The sequence below is a fragment of the Salmo salar genome, chromosome ssa24 (assembly GCF_905237065.1).
Source record: "Salmo salar chromosome ssa24, Ssal_v3.1, whole genome shotgun sequence".
Classification (NCBI taxonomy): Eukaryota; Metazoa; Chordata; class Actinopteri; order Salmoniformes; family Salmonidae; genus Salmo; species Salmo salar.
This window is the reverse complement of record NC_059465.1, coordinates 21,001,517-21,024,321: the sequence shown is the minus strand read 5'-3', so window position 1 is coordinate 21,024,321 and position 22,805 is coordinate 21,001,517. Positions and strand designations below refer to the sequence as shown.

At 42.4% G+C, this 22,805-nt stretch overlaps 1 protein-coding gene across 2 annotated transcripts in view; it reads right to left on the bottom strand.

Moving 5' to 3' along the window:
• Nucleotides 1–22,805, bottom strand: part of LOC106585561 (dedicator of cytokinesis protein 5) — a 55,627-nt gene that overhangs the window by 12,827 nt on the left and 19,995 nt on the right. For both annotated transcript variants that reach the window (XM_014171918.2, XM_014171917.2), the window contains exons 15-37: nucleotides 22,664–22,762; nucleotides 22,330–22,402; nucleotides 22,087–22,190; nucleotides 21,616–21,796; nucleotides 21,359–21,456; nucleotides 21,175–21,264; nucleotides 20,903–21,003; nucleotides 20,617–20,751; nucleotides 20,403–20,514; nucleotides 16,059–16,129; nucleotides 15,823–15,929; nucleotides 15,578–15,714; nucleotides 15,349–15,444; nucleotides 13,541–13,639; nucleotides 13,021–13,191; nucleotides 12,790–12,890; nucleotides 11,609–11,667; nucleotides 11,189–11,343; nucleotides 10,960–11,045; nucleotides 10,685–10,841; nucleotides 10,396–10,436; nucleotides 10,223–10,313; nucleotides 9,969–10,088 (exon numbers count right to left, since the gene is read on the bottom strand). In XM_014171918.2, the coding sequence (XP_014027393.1) occupies nucleotides 9,969–10,088; nucleotides 10,223–10,313; nucleotides 10,396–10,436; nucleotides 10,685–10,841; nucleotides 10,960–11,045; nucleotides 11,189–11,343; nucleotides 11,609–11,667; nucleotides 12,790–12,890; nucleotides 13,021–13,191; nucleotides 13,541–13,639; nucleotides 15,349–15,444; nucleotides 15,578–15,714; nucleotides 15,823–15,929; nucleotides 16,059–16,129; nucleotides 20,403–20,514; nucleotides 20,617–20,751; nucleotides 20,903–21,003; nucleotides 21,175–21,264; nucleotides 21,359–21,456; nucleotides 21,616–21,796; nucleotides 22,087–22,190; nucleotides 22,330–22,402; nucleotides 22,664–22,762 (2,484 nt within the window). The remainder of the gene's footprint in view (nucleotides 1–9,968; nucleotides 10,089–10,222; nucleotides 10,314–10,395; nucleotides 10,437–10,684; nucleotides 10,842–10,959; nucleotides 11,046–11,188; nucleotides 11,344–11,608; nucleotides 11,668–12,789; nucleotides 12,891–13,020; nucleotides 13,192–13,540; nucleotides 13,640–15,348; nucleotides 15,445–15,577; nucleotides 15,715–15,822; nucleotides 15,930–16,058; nucleotides 16,130–20,402; nucleotides 20,515–20,616; nucleotides 20,752–20,902; nucleotides 21,004–21,174; nucleotides 21,265–21,358; nucleotides 21,457–21,615; nucleotides 21,797–22,086; nucleotides 22,191–22,329; nucleotides 22,403–22,663; nucleotides 22,763–22,805) is intronic.

Sequence of the window (22,805 nt, the reverse complement as noted above, 5' to 3'; positions counted from 1 at the left end):
TACATTTTTTCATGATTAAAGTGGCTAGAGATGAGTCAGTATGTTGGCAGCAGCCACTCAATGTTAGTGATGTCTGTTTAACAGTCTGATGGCCTTGAGATAGAAGCTGTTTTTCAGTCTCTCGGTCCCCGCTTTGATGCACCTGTACTGACCTCGCCTTCTGGATGATAGCGGGGTGAACAGGCAGTGGCTCGGGTAGTTGTTGTCCTTGACGATCTTTTTGGCCTTCCTGTGACATCGGGTGGTGTAGGTGTCCTTGAGGGCAGGTAGTTTGCCCCCGGTGATGCGTTGTGCAGACCTCACTAACCTCTGGAGAGCCTTACGGTTGTGGGCGGAGCAGTTGCCGTAACAGGCAGTGATACAGCCCGATAGGATGCTCTTGATTGTGCATCTGTAAAAGTTTGTGAGTGTTTTTGGTGACAAGCCGAATTTCTTCAGCCTCCTGAGGTTGAAGAGGCGCTGCTGCGCCTTCTTCACCACGCTGTCTGTGTGGGTGGACCATTTCAGTTTGTCCGTGATGTGTACGCCGAGGAACTTAAAACGTTCCACCTTCTCCACTACTGTCCCATCAATGTGGATAGGAGGCTGCTCCCTCTGCTGTTTCCTGAAGTCCACGATCATCTCCTTTGTTTTGTTGACATTGAGTGTGAGGTTATTTTCTTGACAACACACTCTGAGGGCCCTCACCTCCTCCCTGTAGGCAGTCTCGTCGTTGTTGGTAATCAAGCCTACCACTGTAGTGTCGTCTGCAAACTTGATGATTGAGTTGGAGGCGTGCATGGCCATGCAGTCATGGGTGAACAGGGAGAGGGCTGAGAACGCACCCTTGTGGGGCCCCAGTGGTGAGGATCAGCGGGGTGGAGATGTTGTTACCTACCCTCACCACCTGGGGGCGGCCCGTCAGGAAGTCCAGGACCCATAGGCACAGGGCGGGGTCGAGACCAAGGGTCTTGAGCTTAATGACGAGTTTGGAGAGTTCTATGGTGTTAAATGCTGAGCTGTAGTCGATGAACAGCATTCTTACATAGGTATTCCTCTTGTCCAGATGGGTTAGGGCAGTGTACAGTGTGATTGCGATTGCGTCGTCTGTGGACCTATTGGGGCGGTAAGCAAATTGGAGTGGGTCTAGGGTGTCAGGTAGGGTGGAGGTGATATGGTCCTTGACTAGTCTCTCAAAGCACTTCATGAAGACGGAAGTGAGTGCTACGGGGCGATAGTCATTTAGCTCAGTTACCTTCGCTTTCTTGGGAACAGGAACAATGGTGGCCCTCTTGAAGCATGTGGGAACAGCAGACTGGGATAGGGATTGATTGAATATGTCCGTAAACACACCAGCCAGCTGGTCTGCGCATGCTCTGAGAATGCGGCTGGGGATGCCGTCTGTGCCGGCAGCCTTGCGAGGGTTAACCTGTTGGGTCTAGGGGGCAGCATTTGCACGTCTGGATAAAAAAAATGTACCCGATTTAATCTGGTTACTAATCCTACCCAGTAACTAGAATATGCATATACTTATTATATATGGATAGAAAACACTCTAAAGTTTCTAAAACTGTTTGAATGGTGTCTGTGAGTATAACAGAACTCATTTGGCAGGCAAAACCCTGAGACATTTTCTGACAGGAAGTGGATACCTGATGTGTTGTATTGACTTTAAACCTATCCCATTGAAAAACACAGGGGCTTAGGAATATTTTGGCACTTCCTATTGCTTCCACTAGATGTCACCAGCCTTTACAAAGTGTTTTGAGTCTTCTGGAGGGAGATCTGACCGAACAAGAGCCATGGAACGATGATGTCCCATTAGACACCTGGCGCGCGAGTTCATGTTGGGTACCCTCGTTCCAATACGTTATAAAAGAGTATGCATTCGTCCACCTTGAATATTATTCATGTTCTGGTTAAAAAAGGCCCTAATGATTTATGCTATACAACGTTTGACATGTTTGAACGAACGGAAATATATTTTTTCCCCTCGTTCATGACGAGAAGTCCGGCTGGCTTACATCATGTGCTAACGAGACGGAGATTTTTGGACATAAATGATGAGCTTTTTTGAACAAAACTACATTCGTTATGGACCTGTGATACCTGGAAGTGACATCTGATGAAGAGAATCAAAGGTAATGGATTATTTACATAGTATTTTCGATTTTAGATCTCCCCAACATGACGTCTAGTCTGTATCGCAACGCGTATTTTTCTGGGCGCAGTGCTCAGATTATTGCAAAGTGTGATTTCCCAGTAAGGTTATTTTTAAATCTGGCAAGTTGATTGAGTTCAAGAGATGTAAATCTATAATTCTTTAAATGACAATATAATATTTTACCAATGTTTTCTAATTTTAATTATTTAATTTGTGACGCTGACTTGACTGCCGGTTATTGGAGGGAAACGATTTCCTCAACATCAATGCCATAGTAAAACGCTGTTTTTGGATATAAATATGAACTTGATAGAACTAAAAATGCATGCATTGTCTAACATAATGTCCTAGGAGTGTCATCTGATGGAGATTGTAAAAGGTTAGTGCATCATTTTAGCTGGTTTTATGGTTTTGGTGACCCTGTCTTTGACTTGACAAAACATTACACACAACTCTTGTAAATGTACTGTCCTAACATACTCTAAATTTATGCTTTCGCCGTAAAACCTTTTTGAAATCGTAAAACGTGGTTAGATTAAGGAGATGTTTATCTTTCAAATGGTGTAAAATAGTTGTATTTTTGAAAAATTTGAATTTTGACATTTATTTGGATTCAAATTTGCCGCTCTTGAAATGCACCTGCTGTTGATGGAGTGCACCACGGGTGGCACGCTAGCGTCCCACCTAGCCCCAAGAGGTTAACACATTTAAATGTTTTACTCACGTTGGCTGCGGTGAAGGAGAGCCCGCAGGTTTTGGTAGCGGGCCGTGTCAGTGGCACTGTGTTGTCCTCAAAGCCAGCAAAGAAGTTGTTTAGTTTGTCTGGGAGCAAGACATTGTGGTCCGCAAAGGGGCTGGTTTTCCTATTGTAGTCCGTGATTGACTGTAGACCCTGCCACATACCTCTCCTGTCTGTTGAATTGCGACTCTACTTTGTCTCTATACTGACGTTTAGCTTGTTTGATTGCCTTGCGGAGGGAATAGCTACACTGTTTGTATTTGGTCATGTTTCCGGTCACCTTGCCCTGATTAAAAGCAGTGGTTCGCGCTTTCAGTTTTGCGCGAATGCTGCCATCAATCCACGGTTTCTGGTTGGGGAATGTTTTAATAGACGCTGTGGGTACAACATCACCGATGCACTTGCTAATAAACTTGCTCACCGAATCAGCATATTCATCAATGTTATTGTCCGACGCTATGCGGAACATATCCCAATCCACGTGATCGAAGCAATCTTGAAGCGTGGAATCCGATTGGTCGGACCAGCGTTGAACAGACCTGAGCACGGGCGCTTCCTGTTTTAGTTTCTGTCTATAGGCTGGGAGCAACAAAATGGAGTCGTGGTCAGATTCTCCGAAAGGAGGACGGGGGAGGGCTTTATATGCGTCGATGATGTTAGAATAACAATGATCAAGGGTTTTGCCAGCCCGGGTTGCGCATTCGATATGCTGATAAGATTTAGGGAGCCTTGTTTTCAGATTAGCCTTGTTAAAATCCCCAGCTACAATAAATGCAGCCTCAGGATATGTGGTTTCCAGTTTACATAGAGTCAAATGAAGTTCTTTCAGGGCCATCGATGTGTCTGATTGGGGTGGGATATATACGATTGTGATTATGATCGAAGAGAATTCTCTTGGTAGATAATGCGTTCGGCATTTGATTGTAAGGAATTCTAGGTCAGGTGAAGAAAAGGACTTGAGTTCCTGTATGTTGTTATGATCACACCACGTCTCGTTAATCATAAGGCATACACCCCCGCCCTACTTCTTACCAGAGAGATGTTTGTTTCTGTCGGCGCGATGCGTGAAGAAGCCAGGTGGCTGTACTGAGTCTGATGACGTATCCCGAGTGAGCCATGTTTCCGTGAAACAAAGAATGTTGCAATCTCTGATGTCTCTCTGGAAGGCAACCCTTGCTCGGATTTCGTCTGCCTTGTTGTCAAGAGACTGGACATTGTCGAGTAGTATGCTCGGGAGCGGTGCGCGATGTGCCCGTCTACGGAGCCTGACCAGAAGACCGCTCCGTCTGCCCCTTCTGCGGTGCCGTTGTTTTGGGTCACTGGCTGGGATCCGATCCATTGTCCTGGGTGGTGGACCAAACAGAGGGTCCGCTTCGGGAAAGTCGTATTCCTGGTCGTAATGTTGGTGAATTAACGTTGCTCTTATATCCAATAGTTCCTCCCGACTGTATGTAATAAAACCTAATATTTCCTGGGGTAACAATGTAAGAAGTAACACATAAAAAAACTAAATACTGCATAGTTTCCTAGGAACGCGAAGCGGGTCGGCCATCTCTGTCGGCACCGGATGTTCCTCAGCAACCATCACTCCTGTGTTCCAATGGCATGTTGGGTTAGCTAATCCAAGTTTATAATTTTAAAAGGCTAATTGATCATTAGAAAACCCTTTAGCACAGCTGAAAACTGGCCTTCTTTAGACTAGTTGAGTATCTGGAGCATCAGCATTTGTGGGTTCGATTACAGGCTCAAAATGGCCAGAAACAAATAACTTTCTTCTGAAACTTGTCAGTCTATTCTTGTTCTGAGAAATGAAGGCTCTTCCATGCGAGAAATTGCTAAGAAACTGAAGATCTCTACAATGCTGTGTACTACTCCCTTCACAGGACAGTGCAAACTGGCTCTAACCAGAATAAAAAGAGGAGTGGGAGGCCCCGGTGCACAACTGAGCAAGAGGACAAGTACATTAGAGTGTCTAGTTTGAGAAACAGACGCCTCACAAGTCCTCAACTGGCAGCTTCATTAAATAGTACCCACAAAACACCAGTCTCAACGTCAACAGTGAAGAGGTGACGCCGGGATGCTGGCCTTCTAGGCAGAGTTGCAAAGAAAAAGCCATATCTCAGACTGGCCAATAAAAAGAAAAGATTAAGATGGGCAAAAGAACACCGACACTGGACAGAGGAACTCTGCCTAGAAGGCCAGCATCCCGGAGTCGCCTCTTCACTGTTAATGTTGACAACGGGGGTTTTGGTACTTTTAATGAAGCTTCCAGCTACTTGCACTATTTAATGAAGCTGTAGCAATTTGATTAGCTGTTCAGCTGTCTTATGGCTTGGGGGTAAAAGCTGTTCAGGAGCCTTTTGGTCGCAGACTTGGCGCTCCGCTACCGATTTCAGTGCGGTAGCAGAGAGAACAGTCTATAACTTGGGAGGCTGGAGTCTTTGACCATTTTTAGGGCCATCCTCTGACACCGCCTGGTATAGAAGAGCTCGGCCCCAGTGATGTACTAGGGCGTATGCACTACCTTCTGTAATGCCTTGCAGTGGGATGCTAAGCAGTTGTCACACCAAGTGGTGATGCAGTCAGTCAAGATGCTCTCAATGGTGCAGCTGTATAACCTTTGGAGATCTGAGGGCCCATGCCAAATATTTTCAGCCTCCTAAGGGGCCAGGTCTCTGAACTCCTCCCTGTAGGCTGTCTCATCATCATCGGTGATCATGCTTACCATCGTCATGTCGTCTGCAAACTTAATGATGGTGTTGGAGTCATGGGTGAACAGGAAGGGACTAAGCACGCACCCCTGAGGGGCCCCCATGGCAGATGTGTTGTTGCCTACTCTCATCACCTGGGGGCGGCCCATCAGGAAGTCCAGGATTCAGTTGCACAGGGAGGTGTTTAATCCCAGGGTCCTTAGCTTAGTGATGATCTTGGAGGGCACAATGGTGTTGAACGCTGAGCTGTACTCAATGAACAGCATCCAGGTGTTGATGTGAGTTATGACCAGCCTTTGAAAGCATTTCATGGCTACAGATGTGAGTGCTATGGGGCGATAGGCATTTAGACAGGTTACCTTGGCATTCTTGGGCACAGGGACTATGGTGGTCTGCTTGAAACATGTAGGTATTTACAGACTGGGTCAGGGAGAGGTTGAAAATGTCAGTGAAGACACTTGCCAGCTGGTCAGCGCATGCTCTGAGTATGCGTCCTGGTACTTCGACTGGCCCTGTGGCCTTGTCAATGTTAACCTGTTTAAAGGTCATAATCACATTCGTTATGGAGAGGATGATCACACAGTCATCCGGAACAGTTGGTGCTCTCATGCATGTTCAATGTTCTTGCCTTGAAGCGAGTATAGGAGGTATTTAGCTTGTCTGGTAGGCTCGCGTCATTGGACAGTTCGCGGCTGTCCTTCCCTTTGTAATCCGTGATAGTTTGCAAGCCGTGCCATTTATGCTTCAAAACCAAAAAGTTGGTGTCTTGATTGCTGACCAATGACCAGTCATTAGCATTGGCGCGCAAAGGTGGGTGCGCATATCCAGATTAGTGACCAGAAAGAACTTGTTTAATTTCCTCCAGTTTTGCATGGCAAAAACAGAGTAGGCCTACGTTCATCATCTATATAAAATGCAGTTTATCAATCTACTACTGACTCATCTCTGCCAGTACAATAGGCTATCTGGCGATTTTGATGAATCATTTTCATATTTCAGATAGGTCTAGTTTGGGTGGATACTGGCAGTCTAAAGATAAGCAGCTATAACATCGCACTGTCTTCAAAATTGTGGGATGAAGATGTAACATATTCTGCCCAAAGTATTATGATATGTTTAAGGAAGAACTGGCCTATCTGGTTGGCAACGCGCACTCTGCAGGCAGGCTGCCCTTGTAATTGATGGCACGGTGCAGACAGCTTTTCCATCTGATCCTGCAACCTCCACTACAAGTAGGCTGTATGATTTTGCTTGCTCTGGACTCCAGAAAAGTGACATGATATATACCTACCTGATATTGGCTGCTAACATGAATGATTTTCAGCTCCAAATGCAGGTGTAAAATGGGAGTTATTTCTGTAGCCTATCTTTCGTTTGGAAAAAATACATCACCGTTTATGGATGCAATGACAGGCCATTTTTGCGCATCGATTGTGTGTGCATGTTTGCGTGTGCGCACATGCATGTGTGTGTGCGGGGGGTTGCAAGTTTTGTCAGTCAATCCGGAAAATTTCAAAAACGTTGAAAGTTTCTTCAAGTCGCAAAAACCATCAAGCGCTATGATGAAACTGGCTCTCATGAGGACTGCCACAGGAAAGGAAGACCCAGAGTTACCTCTGCTGCAGAGGATACGTTCATTAGTTACCAGCCTCAGAAATTGCAGGCAAAATAAATGCTTCACAGAGTTCAAGTAACATACACATCTCAACATCAACTGTTCAGAGGAGACTGCGTGAATCAGGCCTTCATGGTCAAATTGCTGCAAAGACACCACCACTAAAGGACACCAATAATAAGAAGAGACATGCTTGGGCCAAGAAACACGATCAATGGACATTAGACTGGTGGAAATCTGTCCTTTGGTCTGATGAGTCCAAATGTGAGATTTGTGGTTCCAACTGCCGTGTCTTTGTGAAACGCAGAGCAGGTGAATGGATGATCTCCGCATGTGTGGTTCCCAACGTGAGGCATGGAGGAGGAGGTGTGATGGTGTGGGTGTGCTTTGCTGGTGACACTGTCTGTGATTTATTTAGAATTCAAGGCACACTTAACAAGCATGGCTACCACAGCATTCTGCAGCGATACGCCATCCCATCTGGTTTGCGCTTAGTGGGACTATAATTTGTTTTTCAACAGGAAAATTACCCAAAACACACCTCCAGGCTATGTAAGGGCTATTTGACCAAGAAGGAGAGTGATGGAGCGCTGCATCAGATGACCTGGCCTTCACAATCATCCGACTTCAACCCAATTGCGATGGATTGGGATGAGTTGGACCGCAGAGTGAAGGAAAAGCAGCCAACAAGTGCTCAGCATATGTGGGAAATCCTTCAAGACTGTTGGAAAACATTCCAGGTGCCAAGAGTGTGCAAAGCTGTCTTCAAGGGTTGCTACTTTGAAGTATATATATCATATATTTTGATTTGTTTAAAATAGAATTGGTGACTACAAGATTCCATATGTGTTATTTCATAGTTTTGATGTCTACACTATTATTCTACAATGTAGAAAATTGTAAAAATAAAGAAAAACCCTTGAATGAGTAGGTGTGTCCAAACTTTTTACTGGTACTGTGTACTGAATAAAATATAAACCCAACATGCAACAATTTCAAAGATTTTACTGAGTTACAGTTCATATGAGGAAATCAGTCAATTGAAATAAATTCATCAGGCCCTAATCTATGGATTTTACATGACTGGGTATGATATATATATCTGTTGGTCACCAGGCTCCCGAGTGGTGCAGCGGTTTAAGGCACTGCATCTCAGTGCTAGAGGCGTCACTACAGACCCGATTCCAGGCTGTATCACAACCGGCCGTGATTGGGAGTCCCATAGGGAGGCTCACAATTGGCCCAGCATCGTCCGGGTTAGGGATTGGCCGGGGTAGGCCGTCATTGTAAATAAGAATTTGTTCTTGACTGACTTCCCTAGTTAAATAAAGGTTAAATAAAAATACCTTCAAACAATGGGCTTCAGGATTTCATCAAGGTATTTTTGTGCATTCAATTTGCCATCGAAAAAATGCAATTGTGTTTATAAATCGGTAGCTTATGCCTGCCCATACCATAACCTCACCATGGGGCACTCTGTTCACAACGTTGACATCAGAAACTCGCTCACACACACGACGCCATACACATGGTCTGCGGTTGTGAGGCCGGTTGGAAGTACTGCCAAAATCTATAAAACAATGGTGGAGGTGGCTTATGGTAGAGAAATTAACATTAAATGATCTGGCAACAGCTCTGGTGGACTTTCCTGCAGTCAGCATGCCAATTGCACGCTCCCTCAAAACTTGAAGTATCTGTGGCATTGTGTTGTGTGACAAAACTGCACATTTTAGAGTGGCCTTGTATTGTTCCCGTGCACCTGTGTAATGATCATGCTGTTTAATCAGCTTCTTGATATGGCACACCTGTCAGGTGGATGGATTATCTTGACATAGGAGAAATGTTCCCTAACAGGGATGTAAACAAATTTGTGCATAACATTTGAGAGAAATAAGCTTTTTGTGCATAAGCAACATTTGTGGGATCACTTTACATGTTGCATTCATATTTTTTTCATATTCTTGTTCATTATAGTAAAGGTGGCTACAGTATTTCTTACAATCTTCTATTTTGACTGGAATTGTGTTGTTCATTGTTAATAAGTGCAGCATTTATTCCAGTTCAAAATAGTTTTGCATTGCTCACACTGTGGTTGAATCAATGTTGTTTCCACGTCATTTCAATGAAATTACATTGAACCAACATGGAATAGACGTTGAATTGACGTTTGTGACCACGGTTGCTGGAATTCTTTGAGCACATGCCCCCCAAAAGGTATGGCATGGCCCTGTACTGTGGTGAACAGTAGTAATCTGTAAATCTGGTAACCATGTTTGATTGAATATGGCCATCAGATTATTTGTTGCAAATTCAACTGACACAAATATCTCTGACAGTAGCTCTTGTGGTATGTTCAGGGGTAAGTAGCATAGGAGCTCTAACCCTACAGATGCGGTCAAATATATTGGCACTCTTGCACAATTCACTATTTCTTCTCAAATAAATTGAAATTGAAAAAACTGATGGTGTTCACACGTGTATTTGTTTGATTTACAACTGCACCCCAAAATAAATCTAAACTGAAAATGAGATTTTTCACTTCAAAGTCAAAAATGGCCTTGATGATTCTCAGCAATGATCCTACCTGTGGTAAATTGCGGGTGCCTACAGGGTAAAAATAGCCATTCAACCAGTTTTGAAAAGAGAAAACAGAACATTCTGCTCCATTGCAAAGTGCAAGGGAGCCAATATATTGAACTTTATCTGAAGATCAGGGTTCCTAACAGGGTAACTGTAGTGAGGATGAGGGTGGGAACTCACTTTGCCCTTGTCCAGGTAACAGATTATCTCCTGGAAGAGCCTCTCTTTGAGCTCCTGCTGGGTCCAGACATGTTGGCCATCACCGGGGATCAGATGAGGTGCACAGGGCTTGTCAGACCACTGAGGTGGACACAATACACAAATTGCATTTAGTTTTCTAGTAATGTATGTTATAGTATGTTAATTGTAATTTTAGGGAAATATTCCAAAGACTGATGTTTTTATTGAAAGTCGAATTGAATGTTGAGTGAGACCTCAAGGAGTTCGGCATGAAGTAACAGGGTGTAGGCTGCCTCTGTGTAGTTCTCACAGACAAGGTGTAAATCCCTCAGCTTGTACAGATACCTGAGGACGAATTCAGTATTTTAGAGTGATATCTAACAAAATAGGATGCAAAGAAGACTATTCATTTATCCAACTGTCTCACCGTATGTAAATGTCTTCCCGTTTCTTCTCTTTATAGAAATTCTGTCACAACCAAAATAAAAACAGTGGAAAAACTCAGGTTTGGTTCAAATGTTTGATGATAACATTTAGTAAAAAATGAATTGGTTCAATGTAGAAACATAACATCTTCATATACTCCTCCTCTGAGGTGGTGAATGTGGCTCAATCGTTCAGACTATATTGTGAGTTCCACATAAACCAGTCCAATGGATTAGATAGTGCCTGGTGAGCTCCCCTCTGCATCTTAGTTGGGTACTGTAAGGGCGTACCAGGACGTTGACGGTGCAGCTCATGCGGAGCTCAGGGCTCTCGTCATGTGTGATGGTGCGGTATGCCAGTAGCTTCTCCAGCAGACTGCTGAGCAGCAGAGCCAGCTCCTCCCCTGACTGAGACAGGTATCTGTGCCTCCGGCAGTGCTCCAGTAGCCTACACAATACCAACAATGCAATATAGATAAATAGCCCTTATTTAGGTCTTGAATATGAAACCATGAGGTAATAAGAATAAGAAAAAGGCATCAGCCTCTGATTGGCAGGGTGCTTACGTTTTCTCCAGCAGGATTTTGTACTGTTCATCCCCACGGCCTCCCTCTACTTCCTGATCCAACTTGGTGATCAGTTCATTCTCAAACTGCATTTACAGGCAGACATATTAAAAACACATCACACATGCCAATGCAAGGATCAGTTCAGCCAAATAAAGCTGGGAAACTCTATTTGTACAGTTATACTGTAAAGCCAGACAGGCAACACTACTGTGGGCAGCTATCTCACCATGTCAAAGGTACGGCTGGGAGTGAAGTTGTGCTCACACTGCATCATGTCAAAGAAGATGGGGATGGTGGCTTTCCTAAGCTCTGGCTCAGGCACCAGGGTAGCCTCCAGGATGGGCCCCACCATGGCAGGGATGAACTTCATCTTGTGGGGGCCTGAGGGATACACACAGGATGCCGTTAGAAGCAAATGTTACACAGGGTTCATTTAAAAGGGCAATAAGCCACACTCCTTTTTCATGCAAACAAAAAGACAGTAAACTCATAAAGCGGTAAACAAAAAGCGGGCCACCATGAAACTAGGCAATAAAACAACAATGTCTAGCTTCTCTCCTATCAGAGCATGTTTCCACTGAACAGGCCATTCTCTATTTGAGGAGTTCCTGTCTCACAGAGATAACAACTACCGGACGGTACTTACCAAGATTATACCACATGTCTCTGATCTTAAAGCCAATGCTCTTCCTCATGTCTCCATACCTGTAACCACATCATAGAATGACACTACACGCAGTAGAGCATGAATACATATTTACTAACAGGAGCATTTACAGTGCGTTCAGAAAGTATTCACACCACTTTACTTTTCCCCAAAGGTTTTGTGTTGCACCCTGATCTACTACACATAATACCCCATAATGTCAAAGTGTAATTTAGTTTTTAGACATTTTTACAAATTAATTAAAAATGAAAAGCTGAAAATGTCTTCAGTCAAAAGTATTCAACCCCTTTGTTATGGCAAGTCCAAATAAGTTCAGGAGAAGAATGTGCTTAACAAATCCCATAATAAGTTGCATGGACTCATTCTGTGTTCAATAATAGCGTTTAACATGATTTTTCTATGACTACCCCATCTCTGTACCGTACACATACAATTATCTGTAAGGTCCCTCAATCGAGTAGTGAATTTCAAGCACAGATTCAACCACAAAGACCAGGGAAGTTTTTCAATGCCTCGCAAAGGGCACTGATTGTTAGATGTGTCAAATTGTTTTAATAATAAGCAGACATTGAATATCCCTTTGAGCATGGTGAAGTTATTAATTAGGCTTTGGATGGTGTACAAATACACCCAGTCACCACAAAGATACAGGCATCCTTCCTAACTCAGTTGGCATAGAGGAAGGAAACTGCTCAAGGATTTCACCATGAGGCCGATGGTGACATAGCTCGTAGATTTTTTTAAAGAATATTGGGCAAATATTGTACAATTCAGGTGTGCAAAGCTCTTAGAGACTTACCCAAAAAAGACTCACAGCTGTAATCGCTGCCAAAGGTGTTTCTAACATCTATTGACTCAGGGGGGTGCATACTTATCTAATCAAGATAGTGATTTATTTGTATTAATTTATAACAAATATTGAAATTTTTCAACCACTTTGACATAACAGAGTATTTTGTGTAGATCGTTGAACAATTTAAAAATTAAATCAATTGTAATCCTACTTTGTAACACAACAAAGGGTGGAAAAAGTAAAGGGGTGTGAATACTGTACATCAATTCAAATACACTGTGCAATTTTGATTTTTGTTGTGTAATTATTTATTTTGGGGAATTTAAATATTGCACTCATACACAAAATAAAGAAGAAAAGGACATACTTGTTAAGTATTTTGTTCCGTTTCTCTTGAGAGAAGGATTCCAGCTGCAATGACTTGTGGGTAAGGAATGCCACAGTCAGATGGAAGTAGTTGTTCCATAGCTGAAGAGAGGAGAATATGATAAACATTTTGACATGGACATTGAGACAATGATTGAGTTAAGACTACATTAGGAGAGAGACACAGATGTCTTTTGTCCACCCCATTAAGAGGTGGAGACTTGAGACCCACCTGCAGCTCAAAGTGGGTCTGGTCTAGGAAGTACATGTTGAGGACCTCAGAGTACTGGTTGATGGCCCGCAGAAACACCCCAATCTGTAGAAGGTTCATGGTCATCCAGTCGGAGGGGAAAACGTTCCCCATCAGGTCCTTAAACATGATGAATGTCTCCATCAGGAAGTCCTGTAGTGGGCCAGGGAGAACAGTTACCTTGCCTGTACTGCAAGTACCTGGATTTATGCATCTTCATGTCTGCACAAACATGGGATTGTGTTTCTAACCAAGTCCATTGATTAGTAACAAGTTGAACTATGCACAGCAGGTACCTAAGCTTTTCTCATATTAGACCCACACATCTCAGTAAAGAAGCAAGGACAGGGAGATCCTCACATTGTTCCAAGTCAGTCCCATGAAATGTCTATAATCAATAACCACTTCAGGCGCAGTTACAAGCACCAGTGGTTGAATGCCAGCTATCGACTGGATGACTCAGGAAGAGCCATGCCCAGGGCAGGCGGAGCGGACCACTTACAATAATGTCCTGTCTGGTCTTGAAAGTACTTATGTAGTGGGCGTAGTGCATGTCATCCATCTGCTTCAAGATGGCAGTCATGCAGGCTAGGTAATGACCCTGGTATGGAGAAGACAGAGCATCAGTTACCTTAGCTGAAAAACTAGTTTAGGTTCCCACATACAGTACCAGTCAAAAGTTTAGACACCTACTCATTCAAGGGTTTTTCTTTATTTTTACTATTTTCTACATTGTAGAATAATTGTGAAGACATCAAAACTATGAAATAACACATATGGAATCATGTAGTAACCAAAAAAATTTATTTTAGATTTTAGATTCTTCAAAGTAGCCACCCTTTGCCTTGATGACAACTTTGCACATTTTTGGCAAATGTATTTCCTTCTTAATGCTTTTGAGCCAATCAGTTGTGTTGTGACAAGGTTGGGGTGGTATACAGAAGATTTGGTAAAAGACCAAGTCCATATTATTGCAAGAACAGCTCAAATAAGAAAAGAAAACGACAGCCATCATTACTTTAAGACAAGAAGGTCAGTCAATGCGGAAAATGTCAAGAACTTTGAAAGTTTCTTCAAGTGCGTCGCAAAAACCATCAAGCGCTCTGATGAAACTGGCTCTCATGAGACCCAGACTTGCAGAGGATAAGTTCATTAGAGTTACCAGCCTCAGAAATTGCATCCCAAATAAATGCTTCACAGTGTTCAAGTAACAGACACACCTCAACATCAACTGTTCAGAGGAGATTGTGTGAATCAGGCATTCATGGTCGAATTGCTGCAAAGAAACCACTACTAAAGGACACCAATAATAAGAAGAGACTTGCTTGGGCAAAGAAACACGAGCAATGGACATTAGACCAGTGGAAATCTGTCCCTTGGTCTGATGAGTCCAAATTTGAGATTTTTGGTTCCAACTGCCGTGTCTTTGTGAGACACAGAGTAGGTGAACAGATGATCTCCGCATGTGTGGTTCCCACCGTGAAGCATTGAGTAGGTGTGATGGTGTTGGGGTGATTTGCTGGTGACACTGTTAGTGATGTATTTAGAATTCAAGGCACACTTAACCAGCATGGCTACAACATCATTCTGCAGCGATATGCCATCCCATCTGGTTTGTGCTTAGTGGGACTATCATTTCTTTTTCAACAGGACAATGACCCAACACACATCCAGGCTGTGTAAGGGCTATTTGAAAAAGAAGGAGAGTGATTGAGTGCCGCATCAGATGACCTTGCCTCCACAATTACCCGATCTCAACCCAATTGAGATGGTTTGGGATGAGTTGGACCGTAGAGTGAAAGAAAAGCATCCAACAAGTGCTTAGAATATATGGGAACTCCTTCAAGACAGTTGGAAAAGCATTCCTCATGAAGCTGGTTGAGAGAATGCCAAGAGTGTGCAAAGCTGTCATCAAGGCAAAGGGTGGCTACTTTGAAGAATCTCAAATATAAAATATATTTAGATTTGTTTAACAATTTTTGGGTTACTACATGATTCCATATGTGTTACTTCATAGTTTTGATGTATTCACTATTATTCTACAATGTAGAAAATAGTAAAAATAAAGAAAACCCCTTGAATGAGTAGGTGTGTCCAAACTTTTGACTTGTACTGTATAACATGTTATATGCTTATAACCTGCTTATATTGTTGAATGCTTATAAGTGCTAACTAATTTATATACTGTAAAGGATGCATAGAAGCAGATTTTCCGCACTGTGCCTTATACATGGAAACTTAAAATAAAGTATTAGGCTACCAACTGAACAAATTAAAATAACTTTAGAGTTAGATGAAGAAGAGTCTTACAATGAGAGGGGAGGTTCTGCTCATGCTTATGACAGTGCGATTGACCCTGCGAAGCAGCCGCTCCATAATCAGCTGGACATGACCCCGGGTTGGACCCTGAGGACAAAGACAAGCAGCTCAGATAAATAACATATGTTTCAAAACCCATCCAGTTAGAGTCAGGGATGTGACTGATTTCAGTGTTTCCAGCAGCAAAGATAGAGATGTGCTGTAGCAATTAGCCACTCACCACATCCTTGCGGTCCAGGTTGTCAAGCACAGTGCTGAGCAGCTGAACACAGGCCTCGTGGTCAGGCTTATTGGAGTGGTCATCCAGCTGCCCACTCAGCTGGTCAGTCAACAGTGGCAAGAGGACATCTCGACACTCTGTGGGGTCAAAGACAAATAGAGATCATTCAAATGTGTCATCATGTGGTTCTGTTTTTAAATAGAGATGATTATAAAGTTGTGTTTTAACCAGAGGAACCACAGTACCTGGCTTTTTGAAAAGGTCACTCTCCACCATCTTACACATGCAACCAAGCTTCTGGCGCACCAGCTGAGAGTCAGGGATGCTCTCAATGAACTTGGTCAGAAGAACACTAGTGAGAGAGAGACAGGAAGACATACAGAAAAAGGCAAGGACATGTGACAATGTCACCATCTTTTCTATACAGGAAACATCATTTCTGCAGAGATTTTACTGTTAAAATGTCATTACAAGGAGTTACCTGAGCTCCACAGGGTCAAAGACATTTTTTATGTCATTAATGATGGTGGGGAGGTATTTCAGTATCGCCCCCTGAAAAAGACAAGGTCTCAAAAGTGTTTTTAAAAGAACATGAGGGAAATATCACTGGATAATGCTTTACAGAGCTAGTCAACTATAATGTGTTTATCAAGTAAAACTTGAACTATCTTTCATGAAGCCAGCATAAAGGACAATAACTATAGGACCAAGGACGATAACTATAACAAAAACGATAAAAACTATACAGATAAATAAAATCGTTCTAATTCAAGTGAACAGGAACCTCACACTACAACGATAACTAAAAAAATAGTGGATAACGACAACGAGAGATATCACTTCCAGAGATTTTTTCCCTGTCCCTCCAACGATAAAACATTGACAACGAATCAAAAACGCGTTCTATTGAAGCGTTCTTGGCTCTAGGTGCGCGAGGCTGCTCAGAGAGGAGAGAAGGCAGAGCGCAATATACACTTGCCTGAATAACTGGCCATGTGTGAGCATATTGGTGTCCACATTACTTATAAGACGACTTGGGAGAATGATGATTCACGACAAACAGCGCATGTGAAGGCCATATTTTCGATGGTAGGCCTATCTGTTAACGGCGATACATCCTGGCAAAATACACACTATGATTTGCCTACTAATGTACCTTTCTGGACCTTGTCAACTGTCAAGAAAATACCCATTACTGATCAAAATGGTTGCCCAATCAGGCCTAGGCTAGATTATTATTATTTCGGAATGAAACATGCATTCAAAACGCAGGGCTTTTTCGCGGTTATTGAAATGACATATTCACTGCAGTTTACAGCCTAGACTAGAATGATTTACTCGCTTGAAAAATACATTCAAAATGCATTATTGCATTGTGCTGTTATAGCCTAGGTATGATTGTTTTTCTTGTCCCCAAAAAGCTTAATCAATTAGGGAGAATGTCGAGCTGGAGCGCAGACTGGACTGCTTCTATTTTAGGCTGCAAATCTCAATTCGGTCCTCATCGTTTTTGCACAATTGCGCGCCTGGCCTCTGCTGCCTCGCATCTACAGCTATTCCTTTCTATTCCTTTCTACAGCTATTCATTTCCCTTGGAATCCCAATATTTTGTTGTACACCTAATTCGAGCATGTTATTTACTACTACTAGCCTATTTAGGAGATATTGCAACTTGCTATTACTTTTTTAATGTAAAATAGGGGAGTTTGAAAGACGAGGGAGCGCGATGGTGTGATCAAAATAAACCACATGATTAGCCTGCTAATGTATCTTTCTGGACCTAGGTTTTATGCAGTTATTTCGGCATGAAGCATTCAAAACAGGACGTTTAAGCGGTTATTTAAATTTGCCCACATCACTTCAGTTTACAGCCCAAGACAATAATTGTGTACTCACTTGATAACAATAATACATTCACCATTGCACTGTATTGTTGTAGCTTAGGTAGAATACTTTTCTTGTCTAAAAATGTAAGCCTAATCAATAGTGAATCTTTGCGTGTCCGAGACTGGAGCGCAGCCTGGAGGAACGCACAGATCTGCCATGTAATAATCTGTCATTTAACTATTGAAGGACGTAATATCTAGCTTCTTACTTCGGATACACATCTCTACCCTCTCTCTTCCATCTGTTCCAGTGTGCAATATACTGTAGTGTAGGCCATAGGCCACTTTAACTTCTCTAGGGTAGGGGGCAGTATTTTGATGTCCGGATGAAAGGCGTGCCCGTAGTAAACTGCCTGCTACTCAGGCTCAGAAGGTAGGATATGCATAGATTTGGATAGAAAACACTCTGGAGTTTCTAAAACTGTTTGAATGATGTCTGTGAGTATAACGGAACTCCTATGGCAGGCAAAGACCTGAGAAAAATCCAACCAGGAAGTGTGGAAATCTGAGGTTTGTAGTTTTTCCAAGTGATTGCCTATACAGTATACAGTGATTTAGGGTTCATTTTGCACTTCCCAAGGCTTCCACTAGATGTCAACAGTCTTTAGAACGTTGTTTCATGCTTCTACTGTGACTGGGGAGAGAATACGAGCTCCTGGAGTCAGATGACTGAGAGAATGACATGAGTTCAGTGGCGCACCCTCCCGTGAGAGTTAGCTGTGTTCCTTTTCTTTTTTGAAGACATTGGAATTGTCCGGTTGGAATATTATGGAAGATTTATTATAAAAACATCCTAAAGATTGATGCTATACATCGTTTGACATGTTTCTACGAATGTAAATATAACTTTTTTTGACTTTTCATCGTGACATTTTGCGCGCGCTTCCTGCATTTGGAGTAGTGGACTAAACGCCCGAACAAAAAGGAGGTATTTGGACATAAATTATGGACTTTATCGAACAAAACAAACATTTATTGTGGAACTGGGATTCCTGGGAGTGCATTCTGATGAAGATCATCAAAGGTAAGGGAATATTTATAATGTCATTTTTGTCATTTCTCTTGACTCCAAAATGGCAGGTTTGTGTATGGCTTGTTTTGATATCTGAGCGCCATACTCGGATTATTGCAAAATTTGCTTTCGCCGTAAAGCTTTTTTGAAATCTGACACAGCGGTTGCATTAAGGAGAAGTGTATCTATAATTCTTTGAATAACTGTTGTATATTTTATCAACGTTTATGATGAGTATTTCTGTAAATTGATGTGCTCATTCACCGGAGGTTTTGGGAGGCAAAACATTTCTGAACATTACACGCCAATGTAAAATGGGGTTTTTGGATATAAATATGAACTTTATCGAGCAAAACATACATGTATTGTGTAACATGAAGTCCTATGAGTGCCATCCGATGAAGATCATCAAAGGTTAGTGATAAATTTTAGCTGTATTTCTGGTTTTTGTGACGCCTCTCCTTGCTTGGAAAATGGCTGTGTGGTTTTTCTTGTCTCGGCGCTGTCCTAAAATAATCTAATGTTATGCTTTCGCCGTAAAGCCTTTTTGAAATCGGACAATGTGGTTGGATTAAATTAACGAGAAGTGTATCTTTAAAATGGGATATAATAGTTGTATGTTTGAGAAATTGGAATTATGAGATTTTTGTTGTTTTGAATTTGCCGCCCTGCTATTTCACTGGCTGTTGAATAGTGTGTCCCGCTGGTGGACTAGTGTCCCACATACCCCAGAGAGGTTAATAAATGGATTACTAGTCACTTTAAACAATGCCACTTTAAATAATGGCACTTTAATAATGTTTACATATCTTACATTACTCATATCATATGTATATACTGTATTTTATACCATCTATTGCACCTTTCCTATGCTGCTCAGCCATCGCTCATCCATATATTTATATGTACATATTCTCATTCACCCCTTTATATTTGTGTGTATTAGCTAGTTGTTGGGAAATTGTTAGATTACTTGTTAGATATTACTGCACTGTCTGAACTAGAAGCACAAGCATTTCGCTACACTCGCATTAACATCTGCTAACCATGTGTATGTGACCTATAACATTTGATTTAATTTCATTTAGGCTACGTGAGCCGCCCCGCTATTCCTCTTCACGTGTAATCACAGGAAAAGCTATAGACTACTAAAGCTGTAGACCATTTATTTTTTGCCTTTTTTTATACCAGGCCTAATTGCCTTTTCGCGGAGAGAGCATGCTTGCTCTAGCTAATTGTTGAATGTAAAATAGGCCTAGGCCAAATTAACTGTCATGGGAAAGTTAAGGAGATCCAGTGCGTTGGTGTCAACACTGGCCAGTGATGATAACATTGTTGCACTGATGCATTGCAAATGGTTGCACAAGACAGACAGAGAGATGAGCAAAGCGAAAAATAAGATCTAGAGACAAATTGACATCCATTAGAAAAATGGAAATCTCTTCCAAACCACTTGAGCAACAATGCAAGCAATGACAAGATATAAAAGATGTGCACCCTAAACAGTATTTGCTGTTGAATGACTACATTTGAATATGAGTTCCTATATGTACATTTAAGTATTATTTGCAGTTGTCACAATAACAGTGAACACACCCTGAAGCACTGAATGGTCTGTGTTACCACCTTATTAAAGGCCTACAGTGTGCAGTAGTATGCATTGATAAGTTGATTGACAGGTGTACTGCAGAACGCTGGTTATAGTTTTGTATAATGTATCTTTATAGTTATCATCCTTGGTGTGGATGGCCCTTAAGGCTTCCATAAACATAGAAAGGGTAAGCTAGGGGTAAAGCTGTCAATTTCATTAGAATAATACAGTGAGTGTTGCCCTACCAGGCTATTCAATGTTAACTGAGAGTGCATTAAAGAAGATGAAGTACCATGCAAGTGTCCATACCAGTGTCTCTCCCCTACACCAACTCACCTTTATCTTCACTCCCTCGTCTAGCGGTCTGTCCATGAGTGTGTTGAAGGAGAGGAAGAGTGTCCGGATGGAGTTAAAGAAAGCATCCCCATCCTCACTGGTCCCATAGAATCTGAATAAACAAAAAGAAGGACATTGCTCATTTCAAAGCAAACTAATATTGTCTACCAAATGTATGAGTATGTATGAGGAAGGAAGGCCACAGCTATGATACCTGAGGTAGAGGACCCGGGACTGCACAATGAACCTGAACAGGTACTTGAGGGCTTTGAGGGCTGAGTACAGCCCCTCTGTTAGGACAGGCTTATCTGCATGACCCACATAGTAATTCAGAACCTTGGTCAGCTTCCTGAAAAAGTAATGGAATGGGGCACTCAGGCATACCAGTAACTGCATATAAATGACTGCATTCTGAATGGGTGGAAAGGTGTCAAAACAGGAGGAAAGAAAAATGAACAGAGTAGAGAGGGAAATGTGAAAAAGGAGATGGCTAGACTCACATATAAGCCAAAGTGGCACTGAAGTGTTTGTTGATGTATGTCTCCAGTACTGGGTTAAAGTGCTGGAACTTGATGTCTCCAATCAGTGTGATTATGAACACCTAGAAGAAAAGCAAAGCACAGTCAGGAACCAGTGTAATATAGAAACCTGCTGGAAAATGTTGATGCATGAATAGTTTCTGATATACAACTGTCTTTTGGTATATTAAAGACAGATGCCATTAACCCTGATAGCTTAACGTAGGTAATTCACCCACCACTCCAGAACTCACCAGAGCATTAAAGACCAGGTTGTCATAGGTGTCCTTCTCTGAAGTCTCCATCATGATGTTGAACAGGGCATCAAGTGTGTCCTGTAGAAACTAAGACCACAAAAGACAAATGCATTAGTATAGGGTGTCCTTGTATGTTAAACTAGTTAAGAATACTGGAGCAGTCTGGAGCAGTCAGACTCACTTTGACAATCTCTCCTCCCTCTACCTCCATCAGGCGCTGCAGGTTCTGCTCCAGCTGTTCAGGGTTGGACCTCCAGTTCAACAGCCCCAGGAGATCCACTGGAAGAGGAACAGGAGAATATTACTTTTATGTCAACATCACTCTACTCTGTATTATGAGCCGAAGTGCGGAAAGAGTTGGATTTGATTTGATTCAATTTGTTAAGGTCTGTTTGATTCTAAATACATTGTTTCCCAGATAATCGTGTCCTACAGTACCATTCTGGGTGAGTTTAGTTGAGCAGGTGAGAGTGCCAATCTGGAAGCTGTCCTTTGTGACTGGGATGACTCCTGAATGCTGAAAGGTTTTCCCTGTCTGCCTCTCCTTCTCCTCCACCTCAGCCCAGGAGCCTGGCAGAGTCAGGTATGTCTTTGCATCCTCAGTCTTCTTTACGTCAACCTGAGCCAAATGAACAAAAGGAATTAAATACTAAAACATATTCATCTGTATGTCATTTGATATTCATTGACCAGGGAGGGGCCATGAATGATCTACTTACTTTCAGCTTTTTATTTTATATGAAATATCTAAATAATTACTACTTCACTACTTAACAGACAATGAAATAGAATCCCTATGGGGAGAGAATTATTTCAAATGAATCAAATGTATCTGAACCCTCTGGGTCCACCAAGCTGTGGGCATCATATAGGGTCGGCGTCAGTAGCATAGTGCTGTGTTGGTCCCACCTTGTAGACAATGAGGTCATGTCTGCCGTCTTTCAGCGTGGTTCCGTCTCCTTTCATCAGGCGGACGAACGCCATGCCAAATGGCTTTTCTGATTTGTCTCTAGCTAAAAGAAACACAGCAGTGTCGGTAAGGACCCAATCAACCAACTCTGAAGGACACATTCATATTCATTCTGACCAGATCCCAGAGGGTTAGGGCAGGCTGCCTGGGTGTCGAGTGTTTTAGAAATGTGAGGCACTCACAGTCCTGAGATGATCTGTGTCGAAACATCACCCTGAGATGACAGCGGCCCACATCTTCAATAGGAATAGTCACCTTGGAGGGGGAAAATAAAGGAATGAGGAGAGGAGTGAGGAGAGTATCATGACAAGATACAGAGAAAGTCATGTCTAGTGTCTGTCTAGCATTTTGTATGAGTGCCACAATCCTTGCCAATATCTCCTCTAAAGGATTATTTAATTGTATAGAGCCAAATCTTTTTGGGAAATTAATTGCTGAACTTGAGCCACCATGGGGAGAGTACAGAGCTCTCTTGTCCTGACAGAAACACCTGGGATGCTGGTAAGTGAGCTGTACCTTTACTGTTTCATTCCAGCTCGGCTGCTTGACCTGGTAGTAAATTACAGACTTGTACTCTGTGATCCCATCATATCCAGCTCCAGGAAATATTGCTTTCTATTCAAGGAGAAGGAATGAGCTTCAGTCAAACATTTTCTTT